Genomic DNA, 12,783 nt, shown 5'->3' with positions numbered 1-12,783 from the left:
GACGAGAGGAGAGGGGAGGCCATGTGCCGTGACATTCTGAGCACACCTCACGTCAATCCATGCGACACCACCGACATGACGAGGTACGGCAGAGGAAACACAAACACACAAAGGGGACAGCACACATACCACACGTGACCACAGACAGTGAGGACCGAGGGAACCAGAGTTGGGGTGAGGGACGCAACGTTAGTCGACACGTGGGAGGGGCTGTATGTGTGGACGAAGTAGTTCGGTTGTTGCGTACTAGCTTGCCTCCGAGGTGTTGGAAAGAGGCGGTCTAGCAGTTCATAAGTCGGCATAGAGAGCCAGAGAGGACGGCCATGGTCGTGGCAATCACACTCACGTAATCCATGTTGCGCTCTATGCGACTATGAACGCGTAATCAAAGACAATACCCTAGTCATAGTTGTCAGGACGGATCATTGCAATGATATAATAGTTAACAGATGAATCAATATCGACCTATATACTATCGATATGAAATGTTACAACACTACACTGACTGCAATCGATTGTACCATGCAGGCCAGGTGAGTGGTTCTGTAGCGAGACAAGAGGTGTGCTGTGTCGAGGTAAAGAGAGGCTACCGACAATAAAAAGATTAAGGACCAGACGAGGCCAGAGAACCTGCGGATCGTGCGAGTATTAATATTAGTATACCGTAAGCTTATATATAAAAGTGGAGACCAGTATTTGATCGTAACACTAGGTTACTAAATAAGTATGCATCTGGCCGGCGAGAGGGGGTACAATGCAGTGTGCGCCTCCAGTGACGCCTCGAAAAATACGCCTTCACTTATTAAAGAATGATTTTGTTGTGGTCTACAGTGACACGCATATAAGAGAAATATTTTGCCTGGCTTCAGTTTTAGTTCGTTAGACTAACAAGAATCGGCCACTATACGACTCGCATAATGGTACCTCCATATCTTAACATACAATGAAAAGTGTTGTTCAGCATAGGCGAGGACGCACGATGCTTTTTTGTCATATGGGTACCCCGACTTTTCGTTTTTGACAGGACGAGTCAACGCAAAAGTATGACCTTGTCTTTTCTCGTAGCCCTCTCATCATTAGCCGCCGTCTTCGGGAGGAAAAACGCGTGAGGTCTGCTATTGTAGTTTGGTTTGTATGTCACGTAAAGGAAACGTAATCCGTCCTCCTCACGACTCTGCTGAAAAGGTTCCAAACGTATTACTTAACACGATTAAAAACTTTCCCGTTCGTCTGCTAACAAAGTTTTAGTTATTCAGGCGTACTTTGTATAGACGAGGCTACGAACTACCAACTGCAAGCAAATATTCACATATAAACGTAAAGAAGTCAATGCTTTGTTCACGAAATATAGTACGGATTCTACCTTTGTAAATTCTATGCAAGTGGGGGGGAAGAGATGTAATACGGTTTCCTGATAAAGCTGTGGAGAGTATGTGCTGCAGGGAGGTGGATGCACAACGCACCCAGGAACGAACGCTAGCTCCGGTCCTTTTCCCGTGAGGGAAACTGTGGACTCGATGTCCTGACAGGCTGGAGTTTGTGCAACCTGCACAAATACCAGCTCATCATGATTACAAATGGTGAAATGCAATGTAAAATTACCGAAAAAATACCAGCTCACTAAATCACAACCGCTCAAACCAACTACAAACTACTACCACGGATTGGGCAGAGAACGAGTCCGAGAAAGTTGACTCCCCCATGTGACGTAATATGACGCTAAAAAGCAGAACTCAAAACGGCTCCTTTCCCTCTGAATTCCTGCCCTTATGTGTAAACATATCAAATCCTGCATTAACATTTTTAATTGTAATTTTCAGGCAAGGTTAAGCATAAAGGTAGTAAAAAATAAAAAAACCCTGCAAGTTGCTCTTTAAACAAAAAAACAGTCTCTCTGACGTACCTGTACCCTATTCAAACAGCTGGTCAAACACTCGTATGTGTACATTTACTAGCATACATGCTCACATTGAAATGATTAGCTGTAGTCAGCAGTTAAACACAGTCTAACACTCGTCTCCTTCTCCTTCTCAGTAAACAGGCTCTGGTGTATAACTGTGTGGGCTGCGGCTCCTTCCACCTGCAGAGGATGGGCCGGAGGACCACCAACGGGAAACAGTAAGAAGACCCCTCACACTGTACCAACGACACTCTGATGTTTCCCATGAGTTATAGTCTGTTAGTTGTTCCTGCTGCCTGTGTGTAGTTCATCTGACTCTGCTCTGATTTCAGTATGAAGTATTCTTCAGCCACCGGACCCCCAGTGGGACCACACTGTGACATCTGTGGGCAGAGACATCAGGTAACGCGCACACACGCACTGATATATTCAGCTAACTAGACCAGGGGGGTATACTACGAAGGAGGATTTTCGTTTAGCAAGATAACTTCTGGGACTTCCGGTACTACGAAGCTGGTTCACTTTTTAGCGGGCTAGATCTCCATGGTGACTTATCCTGGAACCTAGTCTGTGCTCCGAAGCAGGATAGGTTCCAGGATAAGAGATCAACTCAGTGCGTGCGGAGGAAATACAGTTTAAACTGCCGTTGCAGGAAAGACGGCCGGCCAAAATCACCGACTGTGAACGTGAAAATGAATAGAATATCACCTCCCATCTTCAGAGCAATCGGACTATTATAACTATTATAACTATTATACTATTATGTTAAGAAAGCTTAATCAAATATCTGCCACAACATAAGTAACCGGATCAAAGTAACATTACGTAGCCTACAGTCCGCGGCTCTGTGAGTGCAGACGTCGATGTGTCCCATTATCATTCATATCACATCATAATGTATTTCCTTATCTGAGTCAGCTGAGCCGTATCTGGCCGTGCAACACTCACAGTGTCACATACTGTATGCAGAAGTATTATTTTAAGCAACACATTAAGTTGACGAAACACTCGAGACAAATGTAATTAAAGTCAGATCGTGTCTTAGACGGGGCAGTGATATCATAAACCTGTTAATGTACGCATTCAAACACTTATTCTGTTACCAGCTGTATTCACCTTGCAGGTGCAGCTATGTGGCTTTGATCCTGGATAAAGTGTTTAAGTCATGGATGTTTAAAGTTTAACTTCTTCATATTTGACTAATATTAAAGTTCACTTTTCATTCAGGAAGTATGACGCTGCGCTGTCAGTACGCTTCTCCATGTTTGTGATTGGTCGAATGCTCCAAATACCACCCCTTTCATGTGAACGCGCACCTAACTAGATAGGACACGGCTGGCTTGAGCGATCCACTTGATAACCCGCGTCGTAGTACCGTGTAGCGAGAGCGCGTATGTTTTGGATTAGGCCAACCGGCTAACTCAAACATATCCAGGTTAGGTTGAACCTGCTTCGTGGTACAGGCCTCTGATCCCGAGGCACACAAACATACTCTCACAAAGATAAATGCAAAGCGTTTTTTACCATGATGATCGCCTTCTTCTTGTGGTACTTCTCTCCAAGTCTCTTTGTGACGACTTTGACCACGATGTTTGGCTGCAGCCAGAAATCCAATCTGACCGACTGCTTCTTCTTCTTCTTCTCCTCCATCTGAACAAACAGCATGAATATAACGTCTCAATGTAAACACAGACACATTAGTAGAACATACCAGTAGATCATCCCCTCTACCTCCATAATCTCCTCCAGAGCAGATTTCTTCTTCTTCTCCCCTCTGGTGTCTGCACTCGTGTCTTTTCTCTTGGCTGACGATGATGCGGCTGCTTTGAGGGCACTCGCACCCAGAGCAGAACTAAAAAGGAGACACAAACAGTTTCAGATAATATTATTAAATAAGACTTGCTTGATAATTGAGAAGCATTTTTTTTCCAAGGCATACAATGAACATGGTTTTAATGCAGATTTAAGGACATTTTAAGGACACATTTACATAGGTAATTATCTATTTTCCTAATATTTATTAAGTAGAAACCTGTGTTAAGAATAAACACAAATATTAATACAAAGTAATAAACCTTTTTAAAAAGGATAAAACAAGGGGCAACAATACGTATATTTTAAAATTAACTTAACTATTGAAGAAAATATAAAATAAATTAGTTATTTACAGTAAAATAAAAAAAAAGTATAATTTCTTTCATTATACCGTGATTACGTAAAAAAAGGCAGCAGATGAAGCAACATGCAAAGATATCTTTACCTTGATTTAGAAGGACCGGCTACAGATGAGGAAGCGCCCAGGTTGAAAGCAACTGTAGAAAAAACGTAAGGGTGAGTGACAAGAAATGCATTAACGACATTTAACTGATGGAAAAAATAGAACTAACCTTTTTCTTCTTCACTCTCACGTTTCAGCTCTGTGAAAACTGGGGTTTCCTAAAGATTAGAATACAGGAACACAAATGTCAAATCTCAACTGCATTGATTTTCATAAAGCAGAATTGAGCCTGTGTGAAGCTGAGTGCGTCCTCTCTGGTCCTCACCTCTTCCTCCTTGTCGCCCCGGCCTCTGCGGACCTGCTCCTCGATGAACTTGGCGCTCCTCTCTTCGTCGTCCAGGTCCTGCTTTTTCTTCCTCGCCTGCTCCTCTTGTCGGCGGATGGTCTCCGGGTCGCGGTCGATGTACTGGATGTACCAGCCTTTGGGAGTCTCGTCCACCTTGCAGAAACCTACCAGTAACATCATCGACTAATTATTACACATTTAAAAGAGTCCCCTTTTAATGTAGCAGTCCTTGTACCTGTATTGTGACTCATGTCCAAAAGGTGGTAAGAAATTGGTACCAAAATAATTTCCATGATTTGTTTAACAAGACAGATCATTTTGAAAGTTTTGTTAATACACAGTTACATAATTCTCATGTTGTTTTTATGGTCGTTTGGTAAACAGCCTTGTTATGTAGTTATATTATGAGCCAAGATTGCGCCTAATGTTCTTTATTAATAGGTTCATTGATCATTTGCTTACATTTTTTATAATTGTTTTGACATTTGAGTCTGTTAGTGTGTTTTCTTGAAAAAAAAGACTACTGCAGCGGGAACTATCACAATGGTGGTTTTGAATACTTGTGCCATGTGTTTACATTTCGGTCTATGGACAGATTTTGACATCAAAATAGTGTTGAACGATACAAAATGGTAGCACGAAACGTTAGAGATCTGTAGTTCAAAATCAGAAACAGGTTTATTACCAGGTAGGTTGACACGTACGAGGAATTTGAATTGGGTATTGTGGTGTAAACATAAAAGTAAATAGTTATTCCACTGTCAGTTCGTTCTGCTCTGTAATTATGGAACTTGTTATAGATCTTTTTGTCTGAAAGGGAACGTTTCCTTCATAAATATTTGTGATTTGTGTCTGTGCATGTTGAACCACATTTCAGGAGAGTTTACCTTCTCTGCCCACCCACTTGGTGAAGTCAGTGAGAGTCTCCCACTGTGTGGAGTTCATGTGAACGTGCTCTCTGTCGTTGATGTATTCATTGTAGATGATGTTGTTGTGCACTCGCTTGGTCCCTAAAACAGAATAAATGTGATCAGTTTTCTTACAGTAAAAAGCTCCAAACTTCTGGATAGTCTGAGTGGATTCAGGACTCACCAAAACGTCTCCTTAACAGCTCCAGGAATTCGTTTTTGAACTCACTGGGAGGATAGGGAGCAGGAATTAACTCCAACCATATGAAGAACAACATTAACATTCTACATTTACATTCAAAAGAACTTACTCGGAGAAGTAGTCCATGAATTTGTTTGGGTCTTCTGAGGCCAGCAGAAGCTGCCTCTGGTGGGACTCGGACATGCAGTGGCATTTGAAGCCATTCTGGAACGAATGAAATACAAAATAGGTTGAATATGTTGAAATAACTTCTAAATATTACACTAAAAGCACGGTGTTTTACCTCATCTCGGCATTGTTTCTGACACATCTGGCAATACCATCTCAACTTTTGGAGACCTTTGGATTTTATCCGGTTGCCTATCGCCTTTGGGGAGAGAAAATCCGCTTTCCCCATTCTGAGCAGCAATACTAACCATAAAACACCCGCTAATTGTCGATTAATAACCTGTTAATAACGCTAAAACGGACAAACCGTGGCTAAATTATCGACAACCACTAGCCGCTAACGTAAACAGTTTCCGCGTGTTACCGTCATAACCTCTCGTTTAACACTGAAGTCACGCGACAACTGAAGCTGCGTTCAGGGACTACTTAGACTCCACTGCATCTCAACGTGAACTGTCGTACTTTTCACACCACTTCTGTAATTTGGTGACTTTGCCAATTTAGATAATAAATACAACATATAAATCAAATCGTGTTGTTATAGATTCACAGCAGTTAATATAGTAATCAAACTGAGACCCACCTTTACCGATTGCAACTGTAAATTGATGGACATAATAATGCAACAATAATTACAACTTGGATATATACATGATTAGGGGAAAACAAAATGATTAGGGGATATATTATTATTATTATTATAATAATAATAATAATAAGCCTTTTCAATTGTTTTTTCACATTTCTTTGTAAATATTTTTCTGTGTATTTATTTATTGCATATTTGATTTCTTGTTCTTTTACAGATCGATAATTTGTTATGCACCCTCATGATTCTATTAATTATTAATTGTACTCTCTACCATATAACTATTCTACAGTGTCGCATTGTTACTTTATTCTTCTATTTTAAGTAAGTTATCCAAATATTTCTTCCATCTCTAAAAATAGGTGTGGAACCGTGTGGAACGCATTCTACCGGATGTTGCTGGCAGTCCATGAAGGCATCATTCTTCCATTTTACCTTCAGTTTACGCTTGCGCAGTTCTGTGTGTCTGACCTTCATAGCAGTAACCATGTTCGCCAGGACCAGCGCGTTGGTGTTCTCCCCACAATGGTAATGTCAAAGCTGTTTAAACAATTTCACATCAGTATTTGATTCTATGTTCATTGTATGTTCTACATGTGATGTGTGATTAGAGGAATTGTGAAACTTCAAGTCTGTGATAAATGCAGGTTTTGAATGCAAGGACATGCTAACGTGGAGGCCGCGGCTAATGAATGACAGTGGTGTGCTGCACAGTTCAGACAAGCTAATGCTAGCTAAGCTGACATTTACTAGTTTAAACATTCCAACATTGTGCAAAAACACTTGCAACGAGTTAGCGTTTCACACATACATTTCTCAGAAATGTTTATTTCCTTCATGCGAGACACAGTCTCAGCAAAAGTGTTTACTATCTAAGCTTATTAGTGCATCGAATCCAAGCTAACCACTGCTAGCACACTTGCAGCGTTAGCAAGCAGCCAAATAAATGTCCCAAACGTTTCAGTTTGAATCAATCTATGATAACAGTTACTCTTTGTATGTATGTTGTTATTAATCATGTTGACAATGCTTTCAGCAACAGCTTAAATACACTTGTTCTGTTCACAGTGGGCAGGTCAGGAACATGGCTACCTTGAAGGACAGTAAGTACTTTAGTAAACTACTCCTGTAAATATGTAAAGACAACAGCTAAACAACATGTTACACACTATAATCTTCTAATGATAACACGCCTGATGCATAATAGGAATAATCTCGGCCACGCTATTCTGGAAATGACCATTTCTATTCTCTAATTTTACAATTATTTACATGGATTCGCCCATTGGCTGTAAGACACGACATGCCAAACACTGTATTCATATATTTTATTTGACAAATGAAATGCTTCACATGCATTATATTGACTTTCGAGCTAAGAGGATCATTACAAGACGATGCTCACTGCGGTCTATTTTTGTTGAAGGTTATTGTGCAGGCACCTGGAGCACAACTTGTATATTGCAAACATTAAACAACTTGAACATGCTAAATTGTTTACCAAATACTAGTGATTCACTAAATATTGCCTGTGTTCAACAACAACAAAAATATATATATTTGAAATGAAACTTTCTGGTATTTTTGTGTCTTTCAGTCTAAGGTCATATAAGCAACGGGTATAATAAATAATGTGACTTTATACATTATTTGCACTTTGCATAAATTAATTCTATAAACTTGTATTATATATTCACATAATTGCGTTGATGGAGTGTCCATGTCGTTTTTGTATTTATTTAATTCATTAATGTTTGTTTATCTTTAGAAACTTTTAAAGCTCTTTTTTTTTTAGAGACAAATGTATATTGTGATGTTATAATATGTTGGGTTATAAATGGGCTATATAAATACAATTTTTAAATGTAATGGTATACATTTAAATGTGATGATTAAAGCTTCAACTGTCTGTAATAGTTGGTATGTTTAAGTACCTTTTTTAAAATATGTGTTAATCAGACACTTGTATCCTCTATTCTCTAGTCACCATTCGGTTGAAGTCCATCAAGAACATCCAGAAAATCACCAAGTCCATGAAGATGGTGGCCGCTGCCAAGTATGCTCGTGCTGAGAGGGCGCTGAAGCCATCCAGGGTCTACGGTGCTGGTGCTCTGGGTACGTTACACCTGGCCTCCTTAGTGTTATTTTAAACTCCTCGTGATTAGGATTTAACTCATCTATATCCCTGGATTAAACATCCTCTCTGCTCCCCAGCCCTTTACGAGAAGGCCGACATCCAAGTAGCCGAAGAGAAGGTCAACAAGCATCTGATCATTGGTGTGAGTTCTGACCGTGGACTCTGCGGCGCCGTCCACTCTAACGTGGGCAGGTTCATCAAGAGCCAGATCGCCCTTTCTGGCCCTAGCACGGAGGTCATGGTGATCAACGTGGGAGACAAGCTGAGAGCCCTGCTGAAAAGGTACCAATGGAAATGTTCATTCATTTATTACATTGATGAAAAACACAAGTCATGTCCGGTGTTGGGCGTTTCTGAGCAGATGTTTAGCTAATTACTTTGTTTATCAGCAGCAAAACATTGGTGATATTGAGCTGGAGACTCAGGCTCTGATGGTTCAGAATGTTGCAAAGATAATGGAAAATAAGATGAACTGTTGCTTCCCTGTCGTCAATGTTTTTAATGGACACTTTAAAAGTATACATTTCCATTTGTTCTTATGTTACAGTTAATATCAAAGTTCATTTTTGAACTTTGAATTGCTTGGGTGAAACGATAAATGGCTCAGTTTCACTACATCGAAATTAGGTCGTTTGCAAATAAAAGGTTAGAAAATAGTGCTAAGTTTGCACCCTAGTTTCTCAAAGTCCAAGGTGGTGTCTTAATTTGAAGCTTTAAAAACAAATATATTTACTATAAAATAACACAAATAAGCATAACATGTCCTTATTTAAAAGGCAGAAAAACAGCATTAGCTGGTAACTGAGCCTCCATTTCCCCAGGACTACGCGACCTTGTGGCAGACCTTTGCATTGTCAAGTGAGGCTTATGTCGAACAAATGACAATGCTAAAAGTTGTATCTTTCTTTAGACATTACACAGTGCAATCAACAAATATTATACATTAAAGCAAAGAAGTTCTCTAGTGCAACTTTAACATGTGGTAATGGGAATGAAACGATTAAGAATGGTTCAAACCTTCATGGATCTTTTACCAATTCATATTTAGCAGAAAATGAAAAATGTAGATCAAGTAACGATTGTTTTATTGTGTAAATAATACCTGTTGTTCCTCATCAGAACTCATGGAAAGCACATCCTGCTGAGCTGCAAGGAGGTCGGCCGCAAGCCCCCCAGCTTTGGAGACGCCTCAGTGGTCGCCACCGAGGTGCTCAACCTGGGATACGAATTTGACAAGGCCTCTGTCGTCTTCAACCGATTCAAGTACGATGCACACCTTTTTAAAAAAAAAATGTATTTTCTTTATTTGGATTTGTGTAAAAAAAGGTTTAGAGATGAGCAAGCAGAGTTTGAATTGTTTTAAAATACTGTATTATATTTATAGATTAAATCTCCCAATTTCTCTGATGCAGGTCTGTTATCTCTTACAAGACGGAGTCGAAGCCTCTGTTTTCCCCAGAAACTGTTGGTAATGCAGGTAAAGTTTATTTTTATTTTTTACTATGACTTTACGATGGCTTTTATATTTCTTTAGACATGATACAATGACATCCGCCACATTATATTTCGACCCTCTTTAATATGACATTTTTATATTTTTTGACATGCAATACTATGACGATACAATACTATACTTTTTTTTTTCAACATACTATAGTAGGACTTTTTTTTTTAAATGTCCACATACTATACAATGTATTTTCTTTTTTTCCTGACATACTATGACGCTCTTCGTAATTCTAAACTATGACTTTTTTGAAACAATATTTCTGATAAACTTGAACATACTATATTTATCAAACGGTATGCAGAGATCCTGAAGTGTCTCCTACAGATATATCCTGAACGTGTGTGTTCCTTCCTCCCACAGAGAGCATGAGCGTCTATGATGACATTGATGCTGACGTGCTGAGGAACTACCAGGAGTTTGCCATGGTCAACATCATCTACATGGCCATGAAGGAATCCACCACCGCCGAGCAGAGCGCCAGGATGACCGCCATGGACAGCGCCAGCAAGAACGCCTGTGAGACTTCACTTCCTCTGTCTACATAGACAACAGGGCATATAGAGAATTTGTAGGAATAGGATGTGCTGACGATGTGCCGTCTTGTTATATTTGGTCATCTTTGTGCTGTAAAATCTTTACACTGATGTCTGGCGAAGAAAAGAAGCAAATACACTCGTTTCAGAGCCGGAATCAGAATATTAGGCCACATTTCCCTAATTCTGTTTTAATGTACCGTAATTTTCGGACTATAAGGTGCACCTGAATATAAGCCGCAGCAGCTAAACTGAATGATGTGTACATATATAAGCCGCACTGGACTATAAGCCGCAGGTGTTTTAATGTTTAATTACCATATGTAAGGGTTCGTGCACAGAGGGGATTGTCGGGAAAGAGAGGGCTGTTTGAGGAAGCTCCCATTTATTAACATTTCAACAAACAAGTTGCATAACGTATTCAAGTGTTACCATTTAGTGCAATAGTAGCTACAGAACATGTACTGTGCTGTGTAAACTGTACTGTATCACATAGCGTTTCAGACACACAAACTTTTCAACTTTCAAACTTAAACGGTGCGCTCCCAGCGCACGTACCGGCAGTGATCTACAGCAGCGGTTTTCAACCAGTGGTACGGGGACAAACTGTCTCGCTCTCGTAATGTCTGTCTGTCTTGCTCTCGTTCTGTCTCTCGTACCACTCTCGCTTCCACTTTTACTTTTGCGCGCTACCTGTCTCACTCTTTTCCGGCCTCCAGCTTTTCCTGCTGGAGCCCGCCGCTTAAAGGTGGGGGGCGCGGACCGGCCATAGAGCCCATAGAGTTAAAGGTGGTGGACTGTAACCTGTAAAATCCATAGATTTAGGAGGTCCCCTAGTGGCCGTTAGCTGTAAAAATCCATAGATTATCCGCACCGTTATATAAGCCGCAGCGTCGAAAAATGGGAAAAAAGGCGCGGCTTATAGTCCGAAAATTACAGTAATCCTTTTCCTTCATTTAACTGTAGGAAACAGGGTTTTGGACCTATATATTGTCATGACTTTTCACATCTTGTCCTGCTTGTTTGAAACGAATGTTCAGTACCGGGTTATGCTTTAGGATTTCACTCTTTCACAATAAAGTTTTATATTTTGATGTGATGGATGTTATTCTCTCCTTTCAGCTGAGATGATTGACAAGCTGACCCTCACCTTCAACCGTACCCGACAAGCGGTCATCACCAAGGAGCTCATCGAGATCATCTCTGGAGCTGCCGCTCTGTAAGTACATTTTCTCTTTTACATTTGCAGATTTCACCTCAGTGACTCAACACTTTTTCCACCACTCTACTAACTTTTCACAATCTAATGGTTATAATGAACCTTTTGTCATTCGTCTTCTAACCCTTTGCTGAACTAAGGAACTGATGTGTTAAAAGCGGAGGTTACATTGTAGGCTGTAAAGTAAGCTTTACTGGTTGGCAAGTGTGAACAGCTTCTCATGTAGAAATGTGTGCACATAACATTAGAAATAGTCTAGACGGTATAGTGTGGTTTTTAGTATCCCTCCGAGTTCCCCTAGCTGAGTTCTTGCTGTTTGTGTTCTTACTTCAATTTCTTTCTTTGCAGATAAACGGGCAGGATCTTCGTTCCCATTACCTATAGCTCTTCAAAGAACTTCAGACGTGTCGTCCAGAGTCTATGAACATGTGTGCTTCTATTTGTAAAATATATGGAGAAAAATAAACCTCTTACAGAACCATCATGCTTTTCATCAGTCCCCGTATGTCTTTCCTCACAATAAATGCTGATTACTGAAAATGTATATGTTGAGGCATCACATTAATGGAACTCTTCCTCGCAACATGGGACTTGATTACAATTTTAAAAGGCATTGTCTTAGATTATCAATTGTATATGTTTCCGTTATGACATTTCTTTAGATAGAAATACAGTTACAACTCTGGATATTATAATTATCAGCTGTGTAAAAATACAGAGGATGGAATCTGGCATGAAAGAGACCAACAACTATTCACTGAATATATGTGAAGCCAATGACAAGTGTTTTGGGAGTTCCTGACTTAAGAAGTATTTTTCGTGTTTTGCCGAGTTGCTTTAATTGTAAAAAGTGTGACGCACACAAGCAATATTTACTCAAGAACACTTCAAACACGACACAAATGTTGTTTTCATATTTTTCGTCTTGCTATACTATGTAGTTTTTTCTCATTGATGACATACTAGACAGTCGTTTTTACTACTACACTATATCATATTTTCGACATACTATATTGAAAATACTAGAAAAAAGACGTGTCGAAAATATTTTAA

The 12,783-nt window shown here is 39.9% G+C and overlaps 2 protein-coding genes across 3 annotated transcripts in view; one reads left to right on the top strand and one right to left on the bottom strand.

Annotated features, from left to right (window-relative positions):
* Positions 1–6,115, bottom strand: part of kin (Kin17 DNA and RNA binding protein) — a 9,531-nt gene extending 3,416 nt beyond the window's left edge. Inside the window, exons 1-9 of the mRNA XM_010779767.1 lie at positions 5,858–6,115; positions 5,684–5,778; positions 5,557–5,600; positions 5,352–5,474; positions 4,444–4,628; positions 4,288–4,336; positions 4,161–4,212; positions 3,632–3,752; positions 3,425–3,550 (exon numbers count right to left, since the gene is read on the bottom strand). Coding sequence (XP_010778069.1) covers positions 3,425–3,550; positions 3,632–3,752; positions 4,161–4,212; positions 4,288–4,336; positions 4,444–4,628; positions 5,352–5,474; positions 5,557–5,600; positions 5,684–5,778; positions 5,858–5,971 — 909 coding nt within the window. The 5' untranslated portion in view covers positions 5,972–6,115. The remainder of the gene's footprint in view (positions 1–3,424; positions 3,551–3,631; positions 3,753–4,160; positions 4,213–4,287; positions 4,337–4,443; positions 4,629–5,351; positions 5,475–5,556; positions 5,601–5,683; positions 5,779–5,857) is intronic.
* A 644-nt stretch (positions 6,116–6,759) lies between these two features.
* On the top strand, positions 6,760–12,214 carry atp5f1c (ATP synthase F1 subunit gamma). Of its 2 annotated transcripts, XM_010779765.1 has the most exons (9): positions 6,760–6,859; positions 7,400–7,434; positions 8,315–8,446; positions 8,546–8,750; positions 9,588–9,731; positions 9,881–9,945; positions 10,339–10,494; positions 11,634–11,730; positions 12,079–12,214. In XM_010779765.1, the coding sequence occupies exons 1-9, from the start codon at positions 6,819–6,821 to the stop codon at positions 12,080–12,082; spliced, it is 879 nt and encodes a 292-aa protein (XP_010778067.1). In that variant the 5' UTR covers positions 6,760–6,818; the 3' UTR covers positions 12,083–12,214. The 2 variants fall into 2 exon arrangements, with proteins under 2 accessions (XP_010778067.1, XP_010778068.1); XM_010779766.1 differs by lacking the exon at positions 12,079–12,214 and having other exon boundaries at positions 6,761–6,859; positions 11,634–11,734.
* The last annotated feature ends 569 nt before the right edge of the window (positions 12,215–12,783 follow it).

Source organism: Notothenia coriiceps, unplaced genomic scaffold (genome assembly GCF_000735185.1).
Source record: "Notothenia coriiceps isolate Sejong01 unplaced genomic scaffold, NC01 NC01_scaffold00020659, whole genome shotgun sequence".
Classification (NCBI taxonomy): Eukaryota; Metazoa; Chordata; class Actinopteri; order Perciformes; family Nototheniidae; genus Notothenia; species Notothenia coriiceps.
Note: the sequence above shows the minus strand (reverse complement) of the source record. Positions and strands in the feature narration are given on the sequence as shown.

Coding starts and splice junctions, on each gene's coding strand:
- atp5f1c (XM_010779765.1), top strand. CDS start 6,819: ATGTTCGCCAGGACCAGCGCGTTGGTGTTCTCCCCACAATG. Junction 7,435..8,314: donor CATGGCTACCTTGAAGGACA/GTAAGTACTTTA, acceptor TCTATTCTCTAG/TCACCATTCGGTTGAAGTCC. Junction 8,447..8,545: donor CTACGGTGCTGGTGCTCTGG/GTACGTTACACC, acceptor TCTGCTCCCCAG/CCCTTTACGAGAAGGCCGAC.